General features: G+C 41.2%; 1 protein-coding gene across 4 annotated transcripts in view; it reads left to right on the plus strand.

Moving 5' to 3' along the window:
* vwc2 (von Willebrand factor C domain containing 2) overlaps nucleotides 1-17282 on the plus strand; it is a 162706-nt gene extending 145424 nt beyond the window's left edge. For all 4 annotated transcript variants that reach the window (XM_072574954.1, XM_072574953.1, XM_072574955.1 and 1 more), the window contains one exon: nucleotides 17001-17282. In XM_072574954.1, the coding sequence (XP_072431055.1) occupies nucleotides 17001-17152 (152 nt within the window). In that variant the 3' untranslated portion in view covers nucleotides 17153-17282. The remainder of the gene's footprint in view (nucleotides 1-17000) is intronic.
* The last annotated feature ends 10664 nt before the right edge of the window (nucleotides 17283-27946 follow it).

Raw genomic sequence — 27946 nt, forward strand, 5'->3', positions numbered from 1 at the left:
GTATGCAGAGATGGTAATGATGTTGATTGTTATTAAAAACAAATCAGAGTATTTATCAGTGAATATACATAAACAACCATTCAAAACAAATGAAATTAATTGTCCAAAAAAATTCCATTGTTTCCTGCTGCATGTAAAAATCTAGAACAAGTGTAATTGGAAGCTGATAGAATGTGTGTCAGAGGCAGGGGCAAACTACGGGCAGATATTCATTCAGAAAGAGGGTGATCGATGGACTTAGAGGTTCAAGGAAATATGGCGATATTGTAGTTACATTAGTAACTAATAGAACATAGAACATTAGAAACGTACAGCACAGCACAGGCCCTTCAGCCCATGGTGTTGTGCAAAGGATTCACTCTAATCTAAAATAAAATAAGCAAACCTAGACACCCCCCAATTCACTGCCGTCCATGTGCATGCTCAGTAGTCGCTTAAATGTCCCTAATAACTATGTTTCCAACACCACTGCTGGCATCTCATTCATTCCATGTGTTCACAGCTCTCTGCATAAAGAATCTACCTCTGACATTTCCTCTATATCTTCCTCCTAACACCTTAAAACCATGACCCCTCATGCTATTCAATCCTGCCCTGGGGAAAAGTCTCCGGCTATTGACTATCCATGCATCTCATTACTTTGTATACCTCGATCAGGTCACGTCTCTTCCTCCTTCTCTCCAAAGAGAAAGGTCCGAGCTTAGTCGACCTCTCTTCGTAAGACAAGCCCTCCGTTCCAGGCAGCATCCTGGTAAACCTTCTTTGCACCCTCTCCAAAGCCTCCGTATCTTTCCAATAATAGAATGACGAGAACTGGACACAATATTCCAAGTGTGGTCTCACCAGGGTTTTGTAGAGCTGCAGCAAAACCTTGCGGCTCTTAAACTCGATTCCCCTGTTAATGAAAGGCAAAACATCATATGCTTTCTTAACAACCCTATCCACTTAGGTGCCAACTTTGAGGGATCTATGCATTTGAACACCAAGATCCCACTATTCCACCATACTGCCAAGAATCCTGTCTTTAATCTTATATTCAACATTCAAGTTTGACCTTCCAAATTGCAGCACTTTGCATTTATCCAGGTTGAACTCCATCTGCCATTTCTCAGCCCAGCTCTGCATCCTGTCTCTGTCACACTGCAGCCTGCAGTAGCCCTCAATACTATCAATGGCACCTCCAACCTTTGTGTCATCGGCAAATTTATTAACCCACCCCTCAACCCTCTCATCCAAGTAATTTATAAAAACTACAAAGAGTAGAGGGCCAAGAACAGAGCCCTGTGGGACACCACTCACCACTGACCTCCAGGCAGAAAAGTTTCTATCTACAACCACACTCCAACTTCTGTCAGCCAACTAATTCTGAATCCAGACAGCCAAATCTCCATGTCCCCCATACCTCCTGACTCTATGAATGAATCTACCATGGGGAACTTTATCAAATGCCTTTCTGAAGTCCATACACACCATATCCATTGCTGAACCTGCATCAACCAGTCTCATCACCTCCTCAAAGAACTGAATAAGATTTGTGAGGCATGACCTGCCCCTCACAAAGCCATGCTGACTGTTTTTAATCACGCTATGCTTTTCCAAATAGTCATAAATCCTATCTCTCAGAATTTTTTTCAAAACCTTGTTGACCACAGACGTAAGACTGAGTGCTCTGTAATTGCCAGAGATTTCCCTATTCCCTTCTTGAAAAGAAAAACAACATTCACCTCCCTCCAATCCTCCGATACAACTCCCATAGAGAGTGAGGAAGCAAAGATCTTCACCAGCGGCTTAATGACCTCCTTTCTCGCTTTCTGGAGCAACCGAGGATAAATCGGGTCTGACCCTGGGGACTTATCAATCTTAATGTTTGCCAAAATTTCTAGCACATCTGCTTTCTCAGTCTTGATCTGTTCAAGCCTGTTTCCCGGCTCCTCAAAGTTCTCATTCACAACAAGGTCCCTTTCCTTAGTGAAAATTGAAGCAAAAAACTCATTTAGGGCATTCCCTATCTGCTCAGACTCCATGCACTAGTTCCCTACACTATCCCTGACACTACTTTTTCCCCTGATCATTCTGTATTTCTTCATGTATGAGTAAAATGCCTTTGCATTCTCCCTAATCCATTCCCACCAAGCCTTTTTCATGTCCCCACTTGGCGCTCCTCCATTCATTTCTGAGCTCCTTTCTAGCAAGTCTGTAATCCTCTCAAGCTGTGCTAGATCCTTGCTTCCTCCACCTTATGTAAGCTGCCTTCTTCCTTTAAACAAGAAGCTCCTCTGTTCTCGTCATCCAAGGCTCCTTAATCTTACCCCTTCTTGCCTGTCTCCAAGGAACAAATTTATGCATCATTCACAACAACTGCTCCTTAAACAGTCTCCACATGTCTGTTGTGCCCTTTCTGTGGAGCAATTGCTCCCAAACTGTACTTCCCAACTCCTGTCTGATAGCGTCATAATTTCCTTTTCCCGAATTAAATATCTTTCCATGGTAACTGCACCATTCCCTCTCCGTGGCTATGGTAAATGTGAGGCAGTTGTGGTCACTGTCACCAAAGTGTTCTCCCACCGTGAGATCTGACATCTCAAAGTTTGAGAAGATTTGTAGCTCGGGTGCTTGTTGTTGTGGTTCTGACACCTGTCCTGGCTCATTGTCGAGCACCAAATCCAAAATGGCCTCTCCCTTCATTGGTCTGTCTACATACTGACTAAGGAAACCCTTCTGAACACACCTGACAAAAACAGTGTGCACTAAGGAGATTCCACTCAATGTTGTGAAAGTTGAAGTCACCCATAACATCAACCCTGCTGCATCTGCATTTTTCCCAAAGTCTGCCAGCATATGAGTTATTCGATCTCCCTACTGCTGTTAGGGGGGTCTGCAGAAAACACCCAATGAGGTGGCTGCTCCCTTGCTGTTCCTATCTTCCACCCATACTGACTCAGTACCACAAACTTAAATTTCCATAGTTGTCAGATCTCTGACACTGAGCCTGGTACTGTAGCATGAAAGAGAAGCAGGAGAATAGAAAAGTGCTAATGGTAGGGGACTCAATAGTTAGACGGATTGACAGGAGATTTTGTTGTTAGGAAGGGGACTCCCAGAAGGTATGTTGCCTCCCCAGTGCCAGGATCCGGGATGTTGCCAATTGGGTTTACAAGGTTCTGAAGGGGGAGGGTGAGCAGCCAGAAATTGTAGTACATATTGGCACCAATGACATAGCCAGGAAAGGGATTGAGGATCTGAAAAGTGACTATGGAGAGCTAGGTTGGAGGCTGAAAAGCAGGACGAGTAGAGTAGTGTTCTCAGGTTTGCTGCTGTAGCCACGAGACAGTGAGGTGAGGAACAGGCAACGAGTGCAGCTCAACACGTGGCTGCACAGCTGGTGCAGGAGGCAGGGCATCAGACACTTAGACTATTGGGATGCCTTCTGGGGAAGATGGGATTTATACATGAAGTATGGATTGCACCTGAACCGAAGGGGCACAAATATCCTGGGTGGGAGATTTGCTTGTGTGGTTCAGGAGGTGGTTAAACTAGTTTGGTTGTGGTGAGGGGGTACAACCAGACCTACATAGAGGGGGGTAGTTGTAGATGGGGCAGTCACAGGATGTAGTGAATCTATCGAGAAAGGTTTTGATGTGATAAAACAAAGGGATCAGTTAAACTGTCTGCTTTAACGCAAAGAGTGTCAGACAAAACAGTGATGAACTTCAAGCATGGATCAGTACTTGGGACTATGATGTTGTGGCCATAACGGAGACGTGGGTTTCACAGAGGTAGGAATGGTTGCTAGATGTTCCAGGGTTTAGAACATTTGAAAAGAATAGGGAGGGGGAAAAGAGGAGGGGGTGTAACATTGCTAATCAGAGAGTGTGTCGCAGCTATAGAAATGAAGTTTGTTGAGGAAGGTTTGTCTTTGGGTTCTCCCAAACATTAAATTCTGCAGTCTCATCAGTCATGCAATTGACTTATGCCCCAGAAGAGTATAAATCCAGAAGAAACTGCAGCCCTTTAGATTTAATAATAACTAATATTTTGACTTTTGAGTTCTACTGTCCACTCAACAGCTTCATAAAATCATCAATATAGTGTTTAATTTCATCTAATTCTGTTACATTAATTATGATCCAATGAAATTTAGGAATCAGGACAATCCTTTTTATTTCTAGTTGAAAAAGGTTGTCTGGTTTGCTTTATTACTGGTATGAACAAAAGCCAGGTGAATTGCAGATGCTGTAAATTAGAAACAGAAGCAAAAACAGAAGTTGCTAAAAAAGCTCAGCAGGTCTGGGAGCATCTATAAAAAGAAATTAGAGTTCACGTTTCTGGTCCATTGTCCCTTCCTCAGAGCGTGTCTGTTTTGAATCTTGTCTTATTGGCAGCATTCTTGGTTATATGGTGCAAAGTTGGATCTCACATCCCAACATCTCGGAAGTGGAGGCTCAGGCTCTAATTGCGAATTTTGGGTTGACGTCAGCAGGACATTGATATCTCATGGCTGAGGGAAGCCATTCCCATATCAGATAGATGGTGGAAGCTTAAACATGGCAACAACTACCGACCGGGACACTAAATGTCTTCAAGGCAGAGATTGATAAATTCTTGATGTCACAAGGAATTAAAGGCTATGGGGAGAATGCGGGTAAGTGGAGTTGAAATGCCCATCAGCCATGATTGAATGGCGGAGTGGACTCGATGAGCCGAATGGCCTTACTTCCACTCCTATGTCTTATGGTCTTTCTGGGGACAGGCAGCAGAGAAAAGTGGCCGAACAGAGGCTGATAGCTAAGTTCGGTACCCATAGGGAGGGCCTCAACTGGGACCTTGGGTTCATGTCATATTACAGGTGACCACCATTACACTATACACACACACACACACACACACACATGGATACTCCTACACGCACACACACACACACACACATACACACAGACACCCACACACCCTTACAGACACACACACTCCCACACTCACACATGCACCCCCTCACAGAGACTCTGCACTCACTACACACACACATACACTTTCTCACACTCACAATCCCCAACCCAGACAGACACACACACACACACACAGGCAGGCAAAGACCCACATGCACACATATATTTTGTGGGGTGAATTTGTACTTGCAGGGTTACATTGTACTTTGCTCAAAAACTGCAAGAATTTATGTAAAACTCCGTTATCTCACTTTCTAGATTAGAATCAATCTAAACATCATGGCATCGACAGAGAACACGGGGGCCAACACCTTCAACGTATTGTCTAGCTATCACCATTGTTAACAGCTAACCCGAAAATACAACTTTTTTAAAAAAAGGTTTTGTGATTTAAACCTGAAAGAAGTGAAACTATCACTGTATTCTAACAGATGAAAGGCTTAACAGACAATCAATTTTTCAATGTATAATTTCAGTTACATCACACTGTAAATTTTTGCTATAAATTCTGTGTTAGGATTGAGCCCTCCACTATCACCTGATGAAGGAGCATCACTCCGAAAGTTAGTGTGCTTCCAATTAACCTGTTGGACTATAACCTGGTGTTGTGTGATTTTTAACTCTGTACACCCCAGTCCAACACCAGCATCTCAAAATCATTCTTTCTGCTTGCTTGTTTAAAAGTGTTCTTTACTAATCACTTGGTCAATTATATGTTGACAAGTCGAAGTCAATAAAAATTACACTTCATTTGTATTTTTCTTTTCAAATGTTAGTGGAATTTCTTAAAAACCATGATTGTCTTACTTTAAATGATTCTGTTTAATGAATATCACATTTAACAATATTTTGTACAAAATAAATCATCTTCTAACTTATTCTTTAAAGCTTGCAGTTACTAATTGTGAATTTAGGTTGCTCTATACTGATTGAACAATTGGATAAAAATATCTTTCACCAATTTCTGTCTCAAACACTTGAAAAGTTTAAGGACTTGACTAGATGTTCCTTTACTCTTCTGCTCCAGTGAATATAACCCAAGGTTTCAAGGCTTTCATTATAACTATGTTCCTTCATCACAAATATAAACAAGTAAATCTCGATGGCATCCTTTTTCATGGCCTTAATATTGGGCTGAACCGTACACTTCTTTGGTTAAGTGCGAGTTGTATTGTGTTTTTTGGAGAGTTTTCACTATGAGATACAGTGAGTTTTCTTATGGTATCTTACCAAACTCACCTCATTAACTCCCTACACAGCTTCTCTGCACCTAGACAAGCACTTTCAGTCCAGGTCAACCCTACATAATTCCTGATGTTTGCCCTGGTCATGGCGGACAGGGGGATTCAGCACCCATTTTATGGTCAGGACCTGAATGTCCTTCTGATTGGGGTAGTACAGAGGCAGGACTTTCTCTTCTGTCAAGACCAGCTACGACACCAGGTGTGTGTCAGCACAGTCTGAAGGTACCACCCAGGGTAGAGAAATCGTTGCTGTCTGGAGGAATGCCTAGCAGTATGAGAAGAAGGTCAGCATCCCTCTCCAGCGTAAATGCCACAATCTTCTCTCTGACACCTCTCACCAAAGCTTCATGTTCTACCACTCCCACTATTACCTGCAACATCATCGCCACTTGCACTTACCACCCCAACCCTGGACACCATTAAATCCCCATGCCCTCTGCACTGCCCAATCACTTGCTTGTGACACCTCCCTACCTGCACCAAAGATAACAGCTGTGCCACCCTCCCCCCGCCCCCCCCCCCCACCTTCTTTTTCCCTGCATAGCAACCTGCCTTTCATTCTAAGAGAAAAAAAAAGCCATAATATGGCTGAAAAATTGAAGATGGCTGCCCAACATTCTGCCTCTCACTCCTTAATTGAAGAGTATCCTGACACGAATTGGCCTCAACAGCTGACTGACTTTGTGCAAGCCCTTGGTCTGATATTGAAGGCTGCCCTGAACGTATTGTACCTTCTGAACAAAGACTATCTCCTTTGACTTGGCTGAGGCCTGCTGACCACCATGACAAGCTTCCTTGTTTTGTATCTGTACCAAGTAGCACGGCAAGATAAATAATGTAGGCCTGGTATTTCTGGATGAGGGTTCAAAGCACAGAAAGACAAGACAGAAATGCCGTGAGCATCCAGGTAGACACCGAACAAGTGAGTGTTATGCTAAAGAGCAAAGAACCTGCATGTGCACTCTGGTCCAGTCCATGAGCTAGGAGCATGTCTCTGAGCAGTGTGCTTGCAGCTACATTGCAATGATAGTTGCTGGAGCAGCATCAAAGTGCAAAAGCATCTAGTCAATGGATCGGATATGTGTCATGAAGATCTTCAGAGGCCGGCACATATCCGATGACAATGTCCATGAATGTGGGATGCATGTGGCTGGTGCCCATAGAGTATTCATTGAGATGTTCGTGCACAGTACCCAACAAAGATGCCCTTCACAGCAAGCGGCAAGCTGAGTCTGCCAGGTACCTGCTCTGATTTTAATGTTGAGTTTTCTCGATATCCAGCTGGTTTGGAAAGATAGCTGAATATTAGTGAGATGAGTTGGCCCATTAATAAAGTGCTGAACAAGCTATAATTCATTTTAGTTGACAGCTCTCTGCTGTCTAATGAGAAACTCGGCACCCCACTCGTCAAAAGCATAGAAGATGCTCCTGACATCGCGAAGGGCCTCAACAGATTCTGCAAAAAATCTCATCGTAGCCCACATTGCTCAGATTCTGATAGGCTTCTGCCCATTGTATCCACACCGTTTAACATTCTTTTTAGACAACAACCAAAAATGAAAATCAGTTCCTTGTATTTGCAAAATTCATGAAATTCTATACTTGAACTCACAGCCTTTCCTATCCAGTCACACATTTTACTGTCTTTCAATGGAGTGCATACTTCAATGCCTTGTTTGTCCTGCCATTATGTATTTTTATGAATTTGTTCTTGGGAAGTAGACATCATGAGCAAGATCGATATTTATTGCCCATTTCCAGTTGCTGTTGAAAGCAGTGATGGTCCACTTCCTGAATCACTGAAGCTCCTGAAGTGTAAATGAACAAAAGCAATGCTGAGGCCATCGATGTCCTGGATTTTGACTCGGCAGAAGGGAAGGAATGATAATATGGTTCCAAGTCAGTTTGGTGTCTATCTTGGGTGATAACTTGCAGGTAATGGTATCTGCTGCTGTGTCCTTGTAGATGATTGAGGTCACAGGTTTTGGAACATGCTGTCAAAGGAGATAAGTTGCCATAAAACAATTTGTGAATGGCAGATTGTTGCATCTTGTGGTTTCCTATATGTTAGCCCACCAAGACTGGACTCTTGTTGAATCAGCTATCATGGAGTTTATGTAGAACACTAACTATTCACATTCGACCATATTATAGACTTACACACAGTCTGGGTTCTGGGCTTACTAATGTTCCTCTATGTTACATGCACAACAGACTGACCGAGTTCATTATACAGAGAGAGGGAGAGAGCGAGAGAGACTAAAGGTGAGGCATGTATCTTTCCACCTGAAGGTTATATGCTGTGCTGTCATGAAAATGTCTCAAAGATATAGGCCTATCTCATATGGAATCTGTGCCATTATACAAGAGACTGCCACAACTGCAATCAGATTCAAAACACAACAGAAGCTGAAAATCTGAAACAAAATCGGAAAATGCTGCAGAAACTGAGCAAATCCGGCAACATCTGTGAAAAGAAAACTAGAGCTAATGTTTGAAATCTCTGATGTAGTCAGGCCTGCTGCCACTACTGTGCATAGGTTTTGGAAGGTGTGAATGTTCAGAGATCCATAGTGTCCTGAATAAGAGGTTGCTTTATCCTGGATGTTATCAAATGTTTTGTATATTTTTTGGAGTATTAACCCAGGCAAGTGGAGAGAATTCCATCACAATCCTAACCTAAAAAGCGTGGAAGGTACATGGGGACTTTGGGAATCAGGAAGTGAGTTACTCATTGCAGAATCTCCTGGTTCCAACCTGGTCTTTGAGCCATAATACTCTATGGTTGGTCCAGTTCAGCTTCATGTCAGTATTAAATTTATCTTCGTGTCCTGCTCCAGAGATATTGGCAGGCCTGATCATTTTTAAGAAGTATTTTCTGTTTTTTATTTTAGATTTACAGCACCCGAAGTATTTTGCTTTTGTTGTTGATGGGGTATTTGGTAATGGTAATGTCATTAAATGTCAAGGTGGGGGTGATTAGATTCTTGCTTATTTGAAGATGTGTCTGGTATGTGACAAATATTGCTCGCCAGATTTTAGTCCAAGTCTAAATGCTATCCAAGTCTTGCTCTTGTAGGCAAGGACTGTTCTAGTATCTGACAAATCAGGAATGGTACTACCCATTCTGCAATTATTAGTAAACATTTCCCCCCCCCCCCCCCCCCCCACTCCCTTTTGACCTTGTGATGAAGGGAATACTACTGATGAAGCAGCTGCAGAAGATTGGATCTTTCCCTCCCAGTTGTATGCAAGCTACATGGACTGTAGCACTTTAAGAAGGCAGTACCTTTTTTAAAGAAGCTGAAAGAATGGGAAAGAATTGCTGCTCCAGTCAGTAATACCAAAAACCTGTGAAAGAATTTTAACAAAAAAGTCCTGAGGACACTGAAGAACCCTTGCCGTGATTTCTTATTGTTGAGATGGTTGGCCTCAAACAACCACAATCACCTTCCTTTGGGTATGATTCTAACAATCTTCGCCTTTATCTTTACATGCTAACACTGACATTTTCAATCATTCACCAACATGTTGTTTAGTCTGTCTTTTGAATGTGAACTCATTTCTTTTTGCTTTCAGTTTTTATGTTACTGTTGGAAATTATTACCTTAGGGGAACAAGATTGTCAGAGGACATAGAACACACTTGTTTCATCTTATGAACAAGAAACTTCAATTTGTTTCACAACTGAAGAATACTCATTTCCTTAACTAATAACAACTGTGATTTTATGTTCAGATTTGAAGCATCAAGCTGTTTTAATAAAATCAAAAAAGAGAGTGTTGAAACATTGTTTTATTTTTATAGACTGGCAAATTGGTTCTATTCATGTTACCCTTTGTAAATAATTACAATCAGAAGGCTTCAGCCATGAAAGCATTATATTAACTATTATAAGAATAATACATTACAGTTGGAAAGTATAGTTACATGTAGTTCTAAAATAATACATTTTGATTGCTTTTGTGAAAACATTTTAGTACCAGATTACTGGTGTACAACTTGGCAGGTGCCTGGTCTTCATACAATCAGTTATATTAAAAATATAGATATGCCTACTATTCCACAAGATGATAAACTTATTGTTTAATATTACATGCTATTCTTCATTTGCATTCTTTTCCTTTATAAGGTGGTCATATAATTTTACTTTGGGAGTTGATTTTCTGGTATTGTCATCTTTTAGATTAAAACTTCCTTACCTCCACCTTTACTGCCCTGAGTCTCATAAAATTTTGACTATCTCTATTCCTGGTTGATCCCTCAGCTTGGCTTTTATGATCACTCCTTTTGAGGCTAAGAGTAAGAGACCTGACGGTGCCTGGCACATAATTGGTTCATCCTTCCATCACTGATTTTAATGGATCAATAAAAGAACCATTGAACCTTGCTCTCCTCTGCCAAACGTACCATTATCAATTGATTATCTTGGAATACAGTGATGTCTCCCATGTCCAGAATGGTGATTTGGCAGCTGTGGTTATTTTTCTTTCAAAATGTTTTGAAGTTACTGAACATGCCTCTCAAGATGGAGGTTCCCTCTCTCTCCAATACCTGCAATGACAAGCTGCAGCACCACCATGTAAAACGTTCCTATTGGCTTCTTAGTGTCAAGAACCAATCTATCATCCTCAAATTGGAACCCCAAAACTGCATGAGGTCCTATTTGGTCTGCCATTGAAATAGGGTGTTTGTTATCACCAGCTATGCTCTAGGCATCGTCTCAGCAATTGGTATTTAACTTCCCTAGGCACCGGAAAAGACAACAGCAGAAACAGCCCTGTCAACCCTATAAAGTCCTCCTCAGTAATATCTGGGAGCTAGTGCCAAAATTTGGAGAGCTGTCTCACAGACTAGTCAAACAACAACCTGTTATTGTCATACTCAGAATCAGACCTTACAGACGATGTTCCAGACACCACCATCACCTTTTTCTGGATCTGTCCTGTCCCACCGAAAGGACAGACTCAGCAAAGGTGGCAGCACAATGGTATCCAGTCAGGAGGGAGTTGCTCTGGGAGTCCTCAACATTGAACCCATGAAGTCTGGTTAAATATGATCAAGGAAAGCTCCTGCTGATTCCCACATACCATCCTTCCTCAGCTGATGAATCAGTACTCCTCCATGTCAAATTACACTTAGAGGAAGCACTGAGGATGGCAAGGGCACAAAATGAAATCCCTCATCCAGAGTACAATGTCCACCAACAAGGTTGTCTCAGCAGCAGTACTACTGATCAAGCTGGTTGAGTACTAGAGGTCATAACTGATAGACTGGGTCTGTGTAGTCTGTGAGGGAACCAGCAAACGGGAAAAACCTGACCTCATTCTCACCAATCTGCCAGCTACAGATGCATCTCTCCATGCCAGTATTGGTGAGAGTGACCACTGCACATTCCTCGTGGAGATGAAGTTGTGCCTTCACATTGAGAATAACATCCATTGTGTTGTATGGCACTATCACGGTGCTAAATGGAACAGACCAATCCGACCCAGCAACTCAAGACTGGGCATCCATGAGGCACTATGGGCCATCAATAACAGCAGACTTGTATTCCAATACAATCTGTAACCCACATATCCCCTACTAGACCATTACCATCAAGCCAGGGGATCAACCCTGGTTTAATGGAGAGTGCAGGAGGGCATACCAAGAGCAGCACCAGGCTTACTTGAAGATGAAGTGTCAATCTGGTGAAGCCATCAAATAGGATAAGCAGCAAGTAATAGACAGAGCTAAGTGATCCCAAAGCCAACAGATCAGATATAAGTTCTGCTGTCCTGCCACATTCAGTTGCAAATGGTGGTGGACAATTAAGCAACTCATTGGAGGAGGAGGCTCACCAAATATTGCTATCCTCAATGATAGAAGAGCCCAGCCCATCAGTGCAAAAGATAAGGCAGACGCATTCGCAGCAATCTTCAGCCAGAAGTGCTGAGTGGGTGATCCATCTCAGCCTTCTCCAGTGGTCCCCAACATTACAGATACCAGTCTTCAGCCAATTGAATTCATTCCGCGTGATATCAAGAAATGGATTGGATGCACTGAATACTGCAAAGGCTACAGGCCCTGACAGTATTCCAGCGATAAGACTTGTGCTCTAGAACTTGCCACTCCCAAGCCAAGCTTTTCCAGTACAGTTACAACACCGGTATCTACCTGACCATGTGGAAAATTGCCCAAGTATGTCCTGTACATAAAGAGCAGGACAAATCTAACCCCAGCCAATTAATACCCCATCAGTTGACTCTTGATCATCCATAAAGTGATGGAAGGTGTCATCAACAGTGTTATCAAACAGCACCTGCTCAGCAACAGTCAAAGAGTGTGCTGCTGGAAAAGCACAGCTGGCCCGGAAGGACTTATTCTCGAAACGTCAACTCTCCTGCTCTTCGGATGCTACCTGACCGGTTGTGCTTTTCCAGCACCACATTCTTCAACTTTGTTCTCCTGCATCTGCAGTCCTCACTTTTTCTCCTGTTCAACAATAACCTGCTCAGTGATACCCAGTTTGGGTTCTGCCAGAGCCACTGAGCTCCTGACCTCATTACAACCTTGATCCAAACATGGACAGAACAGCTGAATTCCAGAGGTGAAGCGAGAGTGACAGCCTTTGAAATCAAGGCTGCATTAGACTAAGTGTGGCGTCAAGGAGCCTGAGTAAAACTGGAATCAATGGGTATCGGGGGCAAACTCACCAGTGGTTAGAGTCATACCTGGTACATAGGAAGATGGTTGTGGTTGTTGGAGGTCAATCATTTCTGCTCCAGGACATCTCTGTGGGAGTTCCTCAGGGAATTGTCCTCAGCCCAACCATCTTCAATTACTTCAGTAATAACCTTCCCTCCATCATAAGGTCAGAAGTGCTCAATGTTCAGCACCATTCATAACTCCTCAGATACTGAAGCAGTCTGTGTTCAAATGTAACAAGATTTGGACAACATCCAGGCTTGGGCTGACAAGTAATAAGTAACATTCACCCCACACACAAATGCCAGGCTATGCCTATCACCAATAAGACGCAATCTATCCACCGCCCATTGGCATTCAATGGTGTTACCATCAATGAGTCACCCACTACCAATATCCTGGGGGTTACCATTGACCAGAAACTCAACTGGACTCACCACCTAAACGCAGTGGCTGCAAAAGGCTAGGAATACTGCAACAAGTAACTCCCCTTCGACTCCCCAAAGCCTGTCCACCATCAACAAGGCAGAAGTCAGGTGTGTGATGCAATACTCCCCACTTGTCTGGATGAATGTGGCCCCAAAAATGCTCAAGAAGCTTGACACCATCCAAGACAAAGCAGCCCACTTGATTAGCACCACATCCACAAGCATCCAATCCCTCCATAGCTGACGTTTAGTAGCAGCAGTGTGTACTATATGCAGAAATTGACCAAAGATCTTTAGATAGCACCTTCCAAACCCACAAGCACTTCTACCTAGAAGGACAAGGGCAGCAGATATTTGGGAGCACCACCACCTTCACGTTCCCTTCCAAGTCACTCACCACCCTAAGTGGAAATATATCGCCATTCTTTCACTGTTGCTGGGTTAAAATCCTGAAATCCCCTCCCTTTGTGGTCAAACCGCAGCATTTCAAGAAGGCAGCTCACCAGCGCCTTCTCAAGGGCAACTAGGGATGGGCAATAAATGCTGGCCAACAAGTGACACCCACATCCCGCAAAATGAATAAATAAAATATTCCCTGTAATCCATCATGTAAACACATTGCACAATGTTGAAAACTCCTTTGCAAAGTCTTTCAAAGAATCATTGAATTGAATTACTGCCCAACCCCCCATATGTCAAAGTGATAGCAGATTATGCTTAAGGATTAGAAAATTGTCAACTCTTTATCTGAGGAATTCTTCCTATGTCTACACAGATAGATATTAATCAGTAATATGCAAAAACCATAAATATGAAACATTTTGTTGTTTTATGGTACCATAAGCTTTCATGTCACATTGTTCAACTTGCCAATCAGAGTAGTCTTCCTTGAAAACATAGATGGATTAGCAATGTTGATACAGAATTATTTTTATTCTTTTCACTAGTTATCCATAATGCAAAGAAATGAAAATAATTTTAAGAATGAAAAACAGTACAACTCACAGAACAATTATGCAATTTGTACAGTGATGTCTTTGGCACACAATGTTGCAAGTAACTCTCAATGGTTCCAGATCCAAGCAATCAAATTTCTTCTGAAACTTCACAGGGGCCTACTTTAACACCAACCTCTGAGACAACATCCCATTCCTGCATATTGACAATTTTATTTACTGTGCTATTTATTCCAGTGACTCAATTACTGCCAAGTCCTGCTGAATTGAAGGCAATGCTGTGGACTTGGACCATAGGAACTGGATGAATCTTGCAGCTGTCAAAAAGTTTGCAATTTGGATTTGAACTGTGAATAGAGACAAAAAAAATTGTAGATGCTGGAATCCAAAATAAACAAACAGGAGGCTGGAAGAACATAGCAAGCCAGGCAGCATCAGGAGGTGGAGAAGTTGACGTTTCAGGTTGAGACTCATCAAGATCCTGATTAAGGGTTTTGGCCCAAAACATCTATGTCTCTCCCTTTTGATGCTGCCTGGATTGCTGCATTCTTCCAGACTCCTATTTGTTTACTTTGAACTCTGAACAGTTTTCACCAACTCACTTCGCCTCTCAGATCATGTAAATTTCTACTATAAATTATAAAAATTAATTGAAGGAAATAGCACTTCTGAATTCTTCATGTGACCAATGAACTTTAAGTTGTTCTTTTGAAACAATGCTTCCACTCTAATATCCAATGGTTTAAAAAGATTCATCAGGTTTGACAGACATCACAAAGCATATTCAAGTGTATTGTGGGATTCACATTCTACAACACTTCATCTGTAGCCTGAGGGAGGGCAATACTGATTTCAGATCACATTAACAACAGATACTGTGAATGCTTCTCACTAACCATCAATGCTAATGTACATGATAGGAGCAAGGATCATTGTTGATGTAGAATATGCATCAAACAGAAGTTGAGGATTATATGAATTTTTAATTTCATTGTACAAAACAGCCAGGAGTAATACAGCAAAGCACTTTTATTGGCTTATTTCCCAGACTTGTACATTTTGAATACAGTGTTAACTTTTAAAAAACCTACATAAAGAAACTACAAAATATTTTGTCATGACTGTAAACATGAAGGACTTCATATTGGTTTATGCATTCTGTCAAGTTTTGTGCTTTTTTAAAAAAAAACACAATGCTTTTGAAAATAATTTTGTTTTTAGTTCAATATAATGTAAGTGCTGTTATTTGTTGTAAATTGGCAGGAATCATAGAATCCATAGCAGTGTGGAAGCAACCCATTGAGTCCACAACACCCCTCCAAAGAGCATCCCACCCAGACCTACACACATAAACCTGCATTCCCGTAGCTAATCCACTATACGCATTCACGCGCACACACACTTGCCCAAGGCTGGAATTGAACCCAGGTCCCTGGTGCTGTGAGGCAGCAGTGCTAACCATTGTCCCACTGTGCCACCCTACTCCATTGTCAGTAATCAAGTTTTGAGGCAATTAGTTTCAGATTTATGAAAAAAGCACTGATTTATAACTCTCAGTTTTTATTTTGAACATCTGACAATAGCTCATTTCTGTGTACTGCATTAACTTTAAAGCATTGACTTTTTGGCTTCCTGTAAGATGGAGGTGGAGTAGGGCTTCTGAGCCCAGGGGCCCTCTGCTTTTCTTTTCATTTCTTTTCTCTTTTATTTTATTTTACTTATCTTTTGGTGAAGAGCTTGGGGAGCATCAGCAGTGGCTGCAGGTGGGCTCAAAGCAGGCTCATGGTGGCAGCAAAGTGGAGTTTGGGCCAGTGCAATACCTGGCACCATTGATAGTAGCTGCATTGGCAACGTCCAGTGATGACTCATAGAGGCAAGTGCATCAGTGGATGACCGGTAGTGTTGAAGAGTGGCAACTTTCATTCCAGCAGTAGCAGTGTGGTGAAGTGACTCATGTCTGGTCACCAGGCCTATGTCCAATGGTGGAGCATTTAACAAAAAGGACTGGAAAGTTTGAAACTTCCTTTATTCCTTAATGTTTCTGCCTTTAGATTTTATGCTTTGGTTTATTTTTTGGTGTTTTTAGATGGCGCTGTAGAATGGTGACACTATACAACACTTTTCACTGTATATTGTAACAAGATACACATGACAACAATAAATCAGATCAAATTAACAGAAACATTGCTGGTGTCTCAGGTCCAAGCATTAATATTAGTGTTTGAAAATTTTAACTTTAATACATTATGCTCCACACTGCAGCAAATTAGTACAACATCAAACAGGAAAAATGAAAGTAGCTTTTATTAAACTAAATAGTTAAGAATGTATATTCTTCACAACCACATTGTCAGATGGTTTATTATAATACTTCAGATTTGGAAAGATTGGATGATCTTTGCAGCCATTTTACCATGCCCTTCATTTTGAACAAGTTACAATTTGCACAGCAAGAAAAATAGTAAAATAATTACATTTAATAAATTATGCTTATCTATGTATTGTCAGTATCTTTATTTTTAATAGAACCTATTTTTGTTAAAACATATTACCAGAAATATGCAGATATTTTTCACACTATTAAAAATCATTGTACATTATATATTATTTTGATATTTGAGAATCAATTTGTGCATTGGACAGGATTGTAAAGTAAATTACTTTCAATATTTGCCATGTGTTAGACATCCCAGCATGTACACAAAATAACAAATAATAACAATGCTCTTTTTCTCTTAGGACCCAATTGTTTTGCGGGAGTCACTATTATCCCAGCTGGACGAGAGGTGAAGATCGATGAATGCACAACTTGCCATTGCTCCTATGAAGATGGCACTTGGAGAGTTGACCACCAGGCAACTTGCATTAAGAATGATTGCAAGGAAATCTAGACAAAAGATTGTGTGAAAAAATTTTTTTTTGCTATATTGAATATAACATGGGACTGAAAGAAAGCTGTTTTTGTACATTCTGTATTGCATACCATACTTATATTGAATTAGTCATGTTATTTGTACTAAATCTGAGCAATAAAAAGTGACTAGTATATTTCAAGCATCACAATCTGGCATTTTTAAAAATTTTCAGTGAATGGTGGACATTTGAAATATTGTGTTCCAGTCTTCCAGCAGCTGTCACCACTTGCAATAATAACTGTGTTCCTCAGTCAAGGTTCCACATGATGCTTTGAATAAAGATTAAGAGGAAAGGTCAGCAAACCATCTAAGAAAAATCAGGGGAGAGCAATGAAAAACGATGTACTGCCATTATAGCTGTAAATATTTTACATTACAGCAAATAACCTGGAAACATGAAATTCAAAAGAAACGTGTATAGTGATATTTTGTTGATATAATCAACAGCTGATTTGTGTTGAAAAATATGGTGCTGGACAAACACAGCAGGCCAGGCAGCATCCGAGGAGCAGGAGAATCAACGTTTCGGGCCTGAGCCCTTCTTCAGGAATGAGGCTGGTGTGCCAAGTGGGCTGAGATAAAAGGTAGGGAGGAGGGAATTTGGGGGAATGGGCGCTGAGAACACGATAGGTGGAAGGAGGTGAGGGTGAGGGTGATAGGCTGGAGAGGCGGTGGGGGCAGAGAGGTCGGGAAGAAGATTGCAGGTCAAGAGGGTGGAGCTGAATCCGAGGTTTGGCACTGAGATAAGGTGGGGGGAAGGGAAATGAGGAAGCTGGAGAAATCTGCATTCATCCCTTGTGGTTGGAGGGTTCCTAAGCAGAAGATGAGGAGCTCTTCCTCCAGGCGTCGTGTGGCCAGGGTCTGGCGATGGAGGAGGCCAAGGACCTGCATGTCATTGGCGGAGTGGGAGGGGGAGCTAAAGTGTTCAGCTACGGGATGGTTGGGTTGGTTGGTGCGGGTGTCCCAGAGGTGTTCCCTGAAATGTTCCGCAAGTAGGCGGCCTATCTCCCCAATGTAGAGGAGACCACATCGGGTGCAGCGGATACAGTAACTGATGTGTGTGGAGGTACAGGTGAATTTGTGACAGATATAGAAGGATCCATTGGGGCCTTGGAGGGAGGTGAGGGGGGTGGTGTGGGCGCAAGTTTTGCACTTCTTGCGGTTGCAGGGGAAGGTGCCGGGAGTCGACGTTGGGTTGGTGGGGGGTGTGGACCTGACGAGAGAGTCAAGGAGGGAGTGTTCTCTCCTGAATGCTGATAGTGGTGGAGAGGGAAATATATCCCTGGTGGTGGGGTTTGTCTGGAGGTGGCAGAAATGACGGAGGATGACGCGATGTATCCGGAAGTTGGTGGGGTGGAAGGTGAGGAGCAGTGGGGTTCTGTCCTGGTGGCGATTGGAGGGGTGGGGTTCAAGGGCGGAGGAGCGGGAAGTGGAAGAGATGCGGTGGAGAGCGTCATCGACCACGTCGGAGGGGAAATTGCGGTCTTTGAAGAAGGAGGCCATTTGAGTTGTTCGGTAGTGGTATTGATCCTCTTGGGAGCAGATGCAGTGGAGGCGGAGGAATTGGGAATATGGGATAGCATTTTTACAGGGGGCAGGGTGGGAGGAGGTGTAATCTAGGTAGCTGTGGGAGTCGGTCAGTTTGTAGTAAATGTCTATGTTGAGTTGGTCGCCCGAGATAGAAATGGAGAGGTCTAGGAAGGGGAGGGAGGAGTCTGAGATGGTCCAGGTAAATTTGAGGTCAGGGTGGAAGGTGTTAGTAAAGTGGATGAACTGTTCAACCTCCTCATGGGAGCACGAGGTAGCGCCAATACAATCATCGATGTAGCCGAGGAAAAGGTGGGGGGGTGGTGCCAGTGTAGCTGCGGACGATGGACTGTTCCACATATCCGACGAAGAGGCAGGCATAGCTGGGGCCCATGCGAGTGCCCATGGCTGATTTGTGTGTTCCAGGATGTTATGATTTTTGAGGTTGTTTAATACATGAGTAATGCTGCTGGAAATCCAAGCAGCTTTGCTCTCATGAAGATCATAACATTTTGTACATGATGATGTTCTTGATTTTAATTTCCAATCAAAAAAGGCAAAGTGAGAAAATGAAATCTGCTTTTAAGCAGTGCCTCATGATTCCAGTATTTCACTTTATGGATATTGGTCTGGATTTCACCAGAAGAACAGCAAGGAGGTTATTACATGCATAGTTAAGTGAAAAGTCTGGAAGTTGCTGTCTGCTTGTCCTACTCCTCCTGAAACTTCAATAAACTTGTACCTCATGGAGATACTCAGGATTATATTATATGGATTGGAATCCCATACTAATAACATGCTCAATAACTGTGGAAGAAACTCAGCTTAACTATTCATACACAAGTGAATGTTGAACAGCATAATTTTTAAATACTGCTAAACATTTCGTTTGGCACATTAAATTGATGTAGAATCACATTCGTCCAAGGCTTAATTATTTTTGGAGACTCTTAAAATGTTTTATTTGCTAGTTCACTTTTTTCCCCACTCATTCTTAATCCCATTTTATAGCCTTACTTTTATTTTGCTTTCTGACATGATTTAGCATTGAATTAAATGTTCCCTCTGCTTACTCAGTCCCTCTGCTGCTTATTAAGTATCTTTGAGTTTTGTTGAGAAGACACACCATTTCTTGACCTGAAAGCTGACAGAAAGTTCAGTGTTGTTCTTAATTTCTAAAACACACAAGTCACCGTGCAAATGTCCATTGAAGATGTAAATGTAATAAGTGGCCAGAAGTGTTCATTTTCTGCTCACCACAAAATCAGGGTGATTCTAGTCCACTCCTCAAGTACAACTCAATGGATAAGAAAAATCCTGGCAACCTCACACAACCAGTATTACCTTAATTTGTGTAGGTCGTCCATGGCTATTCTGTCAATATTATTGTGGATGTGCAGGAGAACTAGAGTGGAAATTCACTCTTTACAGCATTACATTATTCTTTGTTTGGCAAGTTCATGATGGGAGTATGAATGCCCACAAACCACATATGTCTTTTGCTAATGTGCTGACCTTTCCTCAACGTGTCCTAATTATAAAAGGTATGTTAGCAGTTGTAATACTACACTTCAATGAGTTACTGCTGTGGAGAGTGAGAGACTAAGAATCAATGTATCATCTGAAACACATTTTTCTAAAGGAGAGCCATAAGTGAATGAAGGATGAATAGCCTCAGATGCATTAACTGCAGGGTGAGTCTCTGCTTACTACGGTTTATCCCTAGGTGTTTTATCTGTAAAGTGCAATTACTGAAAACAAAAGCTGGAAACCTCATTAGATTCAGATAGTGCAAAGCAAAAAAGTCATACCTCTACATCACCCAACAGACTAATGGTCCAGGAAGTAGACAAGAAATGCATAGCCAGTACAAAAACATCTATGGGGCAAATATCGGAACTGAAAACCAAGAGTTGGAAATTAAATCGCTCAATGCAATATATGCATAAGAGCACCACCTAACATACTGGATTGGAGACTGTCAACATCCAGGGAAAATACCGTATGCTTTTAAAAGCCACTTAACAATATTTTTGTAGCATTTATGTGCAATCTTAAACATTTTAACAGGTCAATATGAGTGCATTTGGAGTGTGGGTGAAGCCTTCTGACTTTTTTTAAGCCTGGTTTGCCTCTCATTTCTCTTTGTTGGCATTTCAAAAAGATCACCATATGTGTTTTTCTATTCCAGCTAGTGCAAAACATCTCCATTGATAACTCCAATCTCCTTATGGTCGCAAACAGAATTTCATCCTTTTCTGAGAGACTCTGAAGAGGTTTCAACTCCAGATCGTGCAGTACATAGTTCCCCACTGATGTGTAGAACAGCCCTGGCTCTCCTGGAAGAAACTCCCAGCTATAGGCAAATACCTCCATGCCTTGTGGATACTACAGGAAAGCCAAGAGCAAAATCAGTAAACATTGACAAAAGATCTCGAGTGGAGTGATGCTTAAGTATGTCATTTCTTGCAATTCCAACGAAATCAATGCCAAACGATGTACACTGATTTCATTTGAACCCAACCAGGAAGCTCAAGATATATAGGGTGCTGATATTTGGTCAGCCCAGGTTCTCAATAAATTTTTCTCAGACCTATGACCTGGAGATAGTGTATTAGTTTCACTGCAGCTCTGGAACATAATGCAAAATCATAGGAATGGGAGTAAGGCATGCAGCCTATTGAGACTGCTGAACCATTTAATACAATTATAGCTGATCAAACATTTTGATGCCTTTTACCTACTGTATTCCTACAGTACAGATACCTGTACTAACCACTACTTCAAATATGTTCACTGACTGAAATTTCACAAATCTCTGGGGTAGAGAATTCCAAAGATTCACCACCTTCTGAGTAAAAAACATTTTCTTCTTCTCTCCTAAATGGCATCCCCTTTATTTTTAAAAATCACACAATACCAGGTTATAGTCCAACAGGTTTAATTGGAAGCACACTAGCTTCCAATTAAACCTGTTGGACTATAACCTGGTGTTGTGTGATTTTTAACTTTGTACTCCCCAGTCCAACACGGCATCTCCAAATCATGACCTTTATTTTAAAATTGTATCCCTGATTATAGGATCCCCAACCGGGATCATCTTAATGCAATAAACAAGATAGATGTGTATATGTATTATGTATGCTTCTATTCGGTCACTTCCAATTCTTCAGAACTCTATCGAGAATACAGGACTAAAATCCCCAATCTCCCACTGTAGGATAGTTGCTCCATCTTGTCAATATGTCTGTGAACCTTTGTTGCACTTACTCTATGACAATGATATCTTCCCTGCGATAAGGAGACCAAAACCACACATAGTTTACAGGCCTCAGAACCTGAAAAATTGGAAGTGACCTAATAGAAGCATACATAATACATATATACATCTATCTTGTTTATTGCATTAAGATGAGCATTATACCAGCTGAGGTTAACCTGAACGATTCACCTTCTCAACCTGGTGTGGTGACCCTCATGTTAAACCACCACCAGTTGGCTCTCTCACATGACAGAGCAGCCCTATAGTAAGATTATAGTGACTTTACATGATGCCAACAGTGTGGGTTTAATTCCCATACTATGACGACTTTACCTTTCTAATGTTGAAATGCTATGTTTCATTGCAAAGGCAAAAGGGCCTGTTCCTCAAAGAACTCCACATTGCTACCAGTAGGATCCCTCAAACAGAACACTAAAAACATAAGAAAAGGAGGTCATCCCTCATTGCAGTAAACGATTGGAGAGATGGTTGGAACACTGCCTTGAACTTTATTATAGGAAAACCCAGTCACTGAGAAAGCTGTGAATACAAAAGACAGATTTGCAGTCATGGAAGAGAAAGATATTTATATTAATGCTGAAATCAACTCCTGAATTGCAAAAACTGTAGTTGCTGTATTCAAGTTGGGTTATGAGGTTGTGGAACAGCAGCAACCTGACTGACAACATCAAACTGAGTCGACCAGTCCTGCACCCTCAGTATAGAGAGATCTCAACAACTTGCACTGGTTCAGAATTAGACTGACCTGTTTCCATCTTTCCTCCCTCACAGACTTTGGTATCTTTTGGCTGGTAAAGTCATCAGCTCAGTTGTCCAGTATTTGTTAATTCCATCAGCATAGGCCGGTTACTAAGCTCATGTCTGCAATGGCTCAACAGCATTTATTAGCTGAATAACAGCCAATTTCCCCAAAAACCTTCCTGTATACTCATGACTGCTCAATGTCCCTACTTTCACTATGAGGACACCTATTAATAGCTTTGCACATGGTAGACCTCATAGAAAACTGGGAGACAGACATCACCATCTACAACCTCTGGATGATGACTGGAATGACATTGATAAAGGTAAGCAGAAAGGGGAGACAATCCTTAAACGACAGTCAAAATTTAATGTCTTAATTAAAATCTTGCACACCAACTCTTGCAACAGGCAGTGTTGCAGAGGCTATGAAAGGATCCACCATAGATGAGAAGATGAACAGGGAGTTGTTGAGGAAACATGCAGCTGTTCTCCTGCAAGATGGAATCATTAGTGCTGTAGTATGGGCTGCTTGTTAGCAGCAATACATCAAGATGATCACCATGATGTCCCAGTGATGACATTTCATAAATCTCCAGCAGCTGACCACAATGATAAACACGCTGCTCTGTCTGTGGAGAAAACAGCCATTCTGACTCTCCAGGTAGCAACAGACAAAGCTTTCCTTCTGAGAAAGGGTCTAGGGAAAGAGCCTGGTAAGTCCTTCATCTTCTCAACCCACTGTCTTCATTTAGAGCAAATCATACAGAGACTATCATACCAAATGGGGTTCCTGAGCACAGCAGATAATATTTGATATGGAGTTGAAACCCAGAACACAAACCAGCATCTCACATGGTGGAAGGTTGCCAATCAGGTAGTCAGTCTCTCTTCCAACAGTGTGCAGCAACAGAAATGTGAACTCTGTATGAGATGATTTTTGACAGTATCTTTCAAATACACAACCTGTACCAACTAGAAAGTCAAGGACAACAGATACATGAGAGCCCCACCACTTTGAAACTCCCCTCTGAGCCAATTACCGTCCTGACTAAAAAATATCAATGACTTTGGATCATATTCCTAGAACTACTTTCTGAACAGCATTGTGGGTGTACATGCTCCCCCTGGATTGCAGTGTTTCAAGAAGATGCCTTATCACCACCTTATCAGAGGCAGTTAGAGATGGATACTAAGTGTTGGTCCAGCCAGTGAAACTTACATCCTGTGAACAAGCATGGAAATAAATAAACAAGCAAAACATCATAAAGAAATGACTCTTTATGTCTGTTTTGGTAAACAGTTAAGTTGCAGTCGTGCTTGGCAAGTCGGCCATTAAAGTTGGAACAGGAGAGAGAGCAGAAACAGCTGGCTGATGTAGTATGATGGGGTTCTGTGTACGAGGTAAGGCCCACAGATGGTCACCCTTTGCATTCCTCAACTTCAATAAGAAGGAATTTGCAAAGTGGCTGTATTTCAGCAGGCTGCTGACACTGGCTGTCAAAATTTAATGTCTTAATTAAAAATGAGCACAATAACTCCTGCAAAAGGTAGTGTTGCAGAGGCTGTTGCCATGTCATGTCCACAAAATATCAAACTGTGTTGAAGTACTTGTCATCTCAGTAATGAAGGTCCTGTTCTGACTGGACAGCAGGCAGGGGGATCCCTGCAGGGAGCTCCTTCGACTCCTTCGATCTGAGAAACATGATTTAGCATTGAATTAAATGTAGATCTTCTGATGGCCTCAACACTGCCTGATTGGAATGTGGCCTTCCCAGGAAGAGGCAGCATGGATTTCTCCCAGGTTCTGCAGCCATCTGGCAAGGCTCATGATATCTGAAGAGGTTTCAACATGTTGCTCTTTTTGATTTATATCGATGACATCGTTGTTAGTGTGCAAGACACAATTTCAAAATTTATGGAAGACACGGAGCCTTTTTGAACTATAGGGAGACCTGTACACTGCAAGCAGACAAATAGCAATTTGAAGAAATGTAAAGTGAATCATTTGAAAAGAACAACACAGAAAAGCAACAAAATGAAGGGTGCAATTCAAATGCAGTGCAGGAGAAAAGGTCCAAGGTATATGTGAATAAATCATAGAAGGTGGCAGGACATAACTGACAGCTCAGTTGCCAAAGCTTACATTATACTTGGCTGCGTGTGTGTGTGTGTGTGTGTGTACAGTTAATTTATTTTAAATACTTATCTGTAGCTAGGATCTTATGCATTGTAATAAGAAATGACTTTTTTTGTTAAGTGTAGGAACCAGATTGGTGCATTTTATTAACCAGAATGTGAAAATCAGGTGGTTTGGGGATTTAGTGTATTTCTTTTTAAAAACTTTAAATCTTGGGGTGACTCTGGGAATAGCACAGATTGACTTCTGGTGCATTATCCCAGTGAGCTATGAATTGAGAGAAGTCCAAGAACAGCTCATTCAAAGTTTGTGGTCTGGATTTATGGTACAGAAATATTATTTCACTGACTATAATATTAATCCCCCATACGTAATATTTTTATCAAGCTTTCTGTATTTGTATTATTCATAGATGAGCATGTATTTGGAGTAAAAGGCGTATACCTTAAGTTTATTGTTCAAAATTTAATAATTACATAACCATCTTCATTGTTGTTTTGTTAAAGTATAAATGATTATAATCAACAGAGATTACTTTTTCTGTTTATAATGAAACCTGGTGCACCTCACCTTTAGATCTGACTTGGAATTATGTCTTTTCATATATTTTTCCAATCCAGCTCAATTAGCATGTTGTACTTTCATAACGCCCCTTTTACAAATTTATTCTTGCTTTAGATTGAACTGCTTCCCTTTCAAACATAATGCAAAAATCTACCATTCAGTGGTACCTGTTACCCAATGATCTTTTACAACAAGAATATTAACTAACTATTTCTCATTTCACAATGTGAGTTCTAAAAATAGTCCATCCTTTTGTTGACTCTTCAACATGCTGCTGAAGAAAACTATCTCTAAAACATTCCACACTCATCCTCCACAGCTTTAATAGCTTTACCAGTTCTCAGAGGAACCTCAATTATCCAAACATCAATTATCCGAATTTTGGATTATCTGAACAAGATTGGAAGGTCTCGATTAAAACACTCCCCGCCCGTGACATTCAGATAATTGAGGTTCCTCTGTAGATACAAATTAAAGTCACCTCGGACTACTGTTTCACATGAGACAGATATTTCTCATCTCCTGATTTGTACAATGTTCCTCTGTAGTCCTACTATTTTAGACAACTCCAACTAATGGCTGCTGCTCTTTACCATTTCATATTCCACCCAGACAGATTCCAGTCACTCTTCCTTCCAAGTGTAATCCTCCTTACCAACGTACTGATCCCATTGCATATTATTAAAACAACTCTTCACCCTTTTCAATCTTGTCTGTTCTTTCTGAATGCCGGATATCCATGGATAGTCAGTTTGCAGTCCTGGTCACCATGCAGTTATGTTTCTGTAATTTACATTTGTTTCTGTTTTTAGATCTTCTATGCTGTTGCAAAAGCTGTGTGTATTCAGGTAGAACACCCTTTTCACATGATTCTACATTCCAAGCATACTTGATGCTCAGCTTTGTACTCCTGACTTTGTTTCTCCCTTATTGCTTTTCAACTTCCTGTTAACCGATGAATTCCCTTTCAATTTCAGTTACCCTCCACGTTCTCTTGACAAGTGAAATTAAACCAACCCCAGCTGGCAATGTTTCCTTTTTATCGAAGATTGATCTGTTGAAGGGATACAGGAAGTAACATTATCATGAAAGCTAAAATAATATCAGTTTTTCTCACTTCAAATGGGCTGTATCAGTGTCACACAGTGCCTTTTGGGTTTAGTAATTTAAAATTTTGTGAATCAGGTTATAGTATAACAGTGTAATTTATTTTAAAATGTCAGAAGTAACACTTGAGAACAATAGGTAAAACTGAAATGAGTGACTACTTACTCTGAGATTGTGCCCTCAAGTCCGAGACTCTTCAACAAGGGAGAATAACCTATTCACATTGACCCTGTTACATCCCCTCAGAATCTTATGTATTTCAATATGGACACCTCCCATTCTTCTAAACGCCAAGAAGTATGGGCCCAACCTACACTAGCTGTCCTCATTAGACACATAAGCCTCCAAACACACAAGCAACCTAGTGAACCTTCTCTGGACTGCTTCTAGAGAACGTTATTTATGGCCACATGTAAACAAATAGTGACTTGATGATGGGATACTAGCATCTGTGTTATTTCAAAAACTGTTTACAGTATTCCAGCTATGGTCTGATTAGTGATTGTATAGATTTAGAGAGATCTCCCTAATTTACTATCCTGTAGCATTTGAAATAAAAGCTAGGATTCTATTTGCCTTCCCTATTATAAGCTGAACTTGTATGACAGCTTTTTGTAATTTATGCATATGGACTCCCCAATCCCTCTGTGCTTAGCTTTCGACAGTCTCTCTCCATTTAACTAACATTATGCTTCCCCAATTCTTCCTGCCAAAGTACATAACCTCACATTTCCCTACCTTATATTCCATATGCCAATTTTTGCTCACTCACATTACCTGTCTAGAAACTTCCCCAGACACTTTGTGTTATCCTCACCACTTGCAGTCCCAGCTATTTCCATGTCATTCGCAACGTTAGCTTACAATTCATTCATTTTCTTCATCTAAGTCCTTAATGTTTATTGCAAATAAATGTAGCCCCAGACTGATCCTTGTGGCACATCATTAGTTATATGTTTCCATCATGAAAATGACCCCTTATCCCCCCTCTCTACCTTCTATTAGTTTATCCATATTAATATATTATCTTGAACACCATGGGTTCTAATCTTATTAAGTATGTTAATGTGTGGTCCCTTACCAAATGCCTTGAGAAAGTTCAAATATATTACATCCACCGTTTCTACTTTGTCTATTCTGCTTGTTACCTCCTCAAAGAATTCTAGAAAATTTGTCAAACATGATTTCCCCTTCATGAAGTCATGCTGACTCTGCTTGATCATATGATGCATTTCTGAACATTTTGCAATTAAATCCTTTATAATCAACTCTAAAATTTTCCCAATACCAGATGTTAAGCTAACTGGCTGATAGTTATCTTTTTTTTGGTCTCCTTTCTTTTTTAGGTAAAGGAGTTACAATCCTTTAGGACTTTTGCAGAATCTAAGGGTTCTTGGAACATTATTAT

Source organism: Chiloscyllium punctatum, chromosome 8 (assembly GCF_047496795.1).
Source record: "Chiloscyllium punctatum isolate Juve2018m chromosome 8, sChiPun1.3, whole genome shotgun sequence".
Lineage (NCBI taxonomy): Eukaryota > Metazoa > Chordata > Chondrichthyes > Orectolobiformes > Hemiscylliidae > Chiloscyllium > Chiloscyllium punctatum.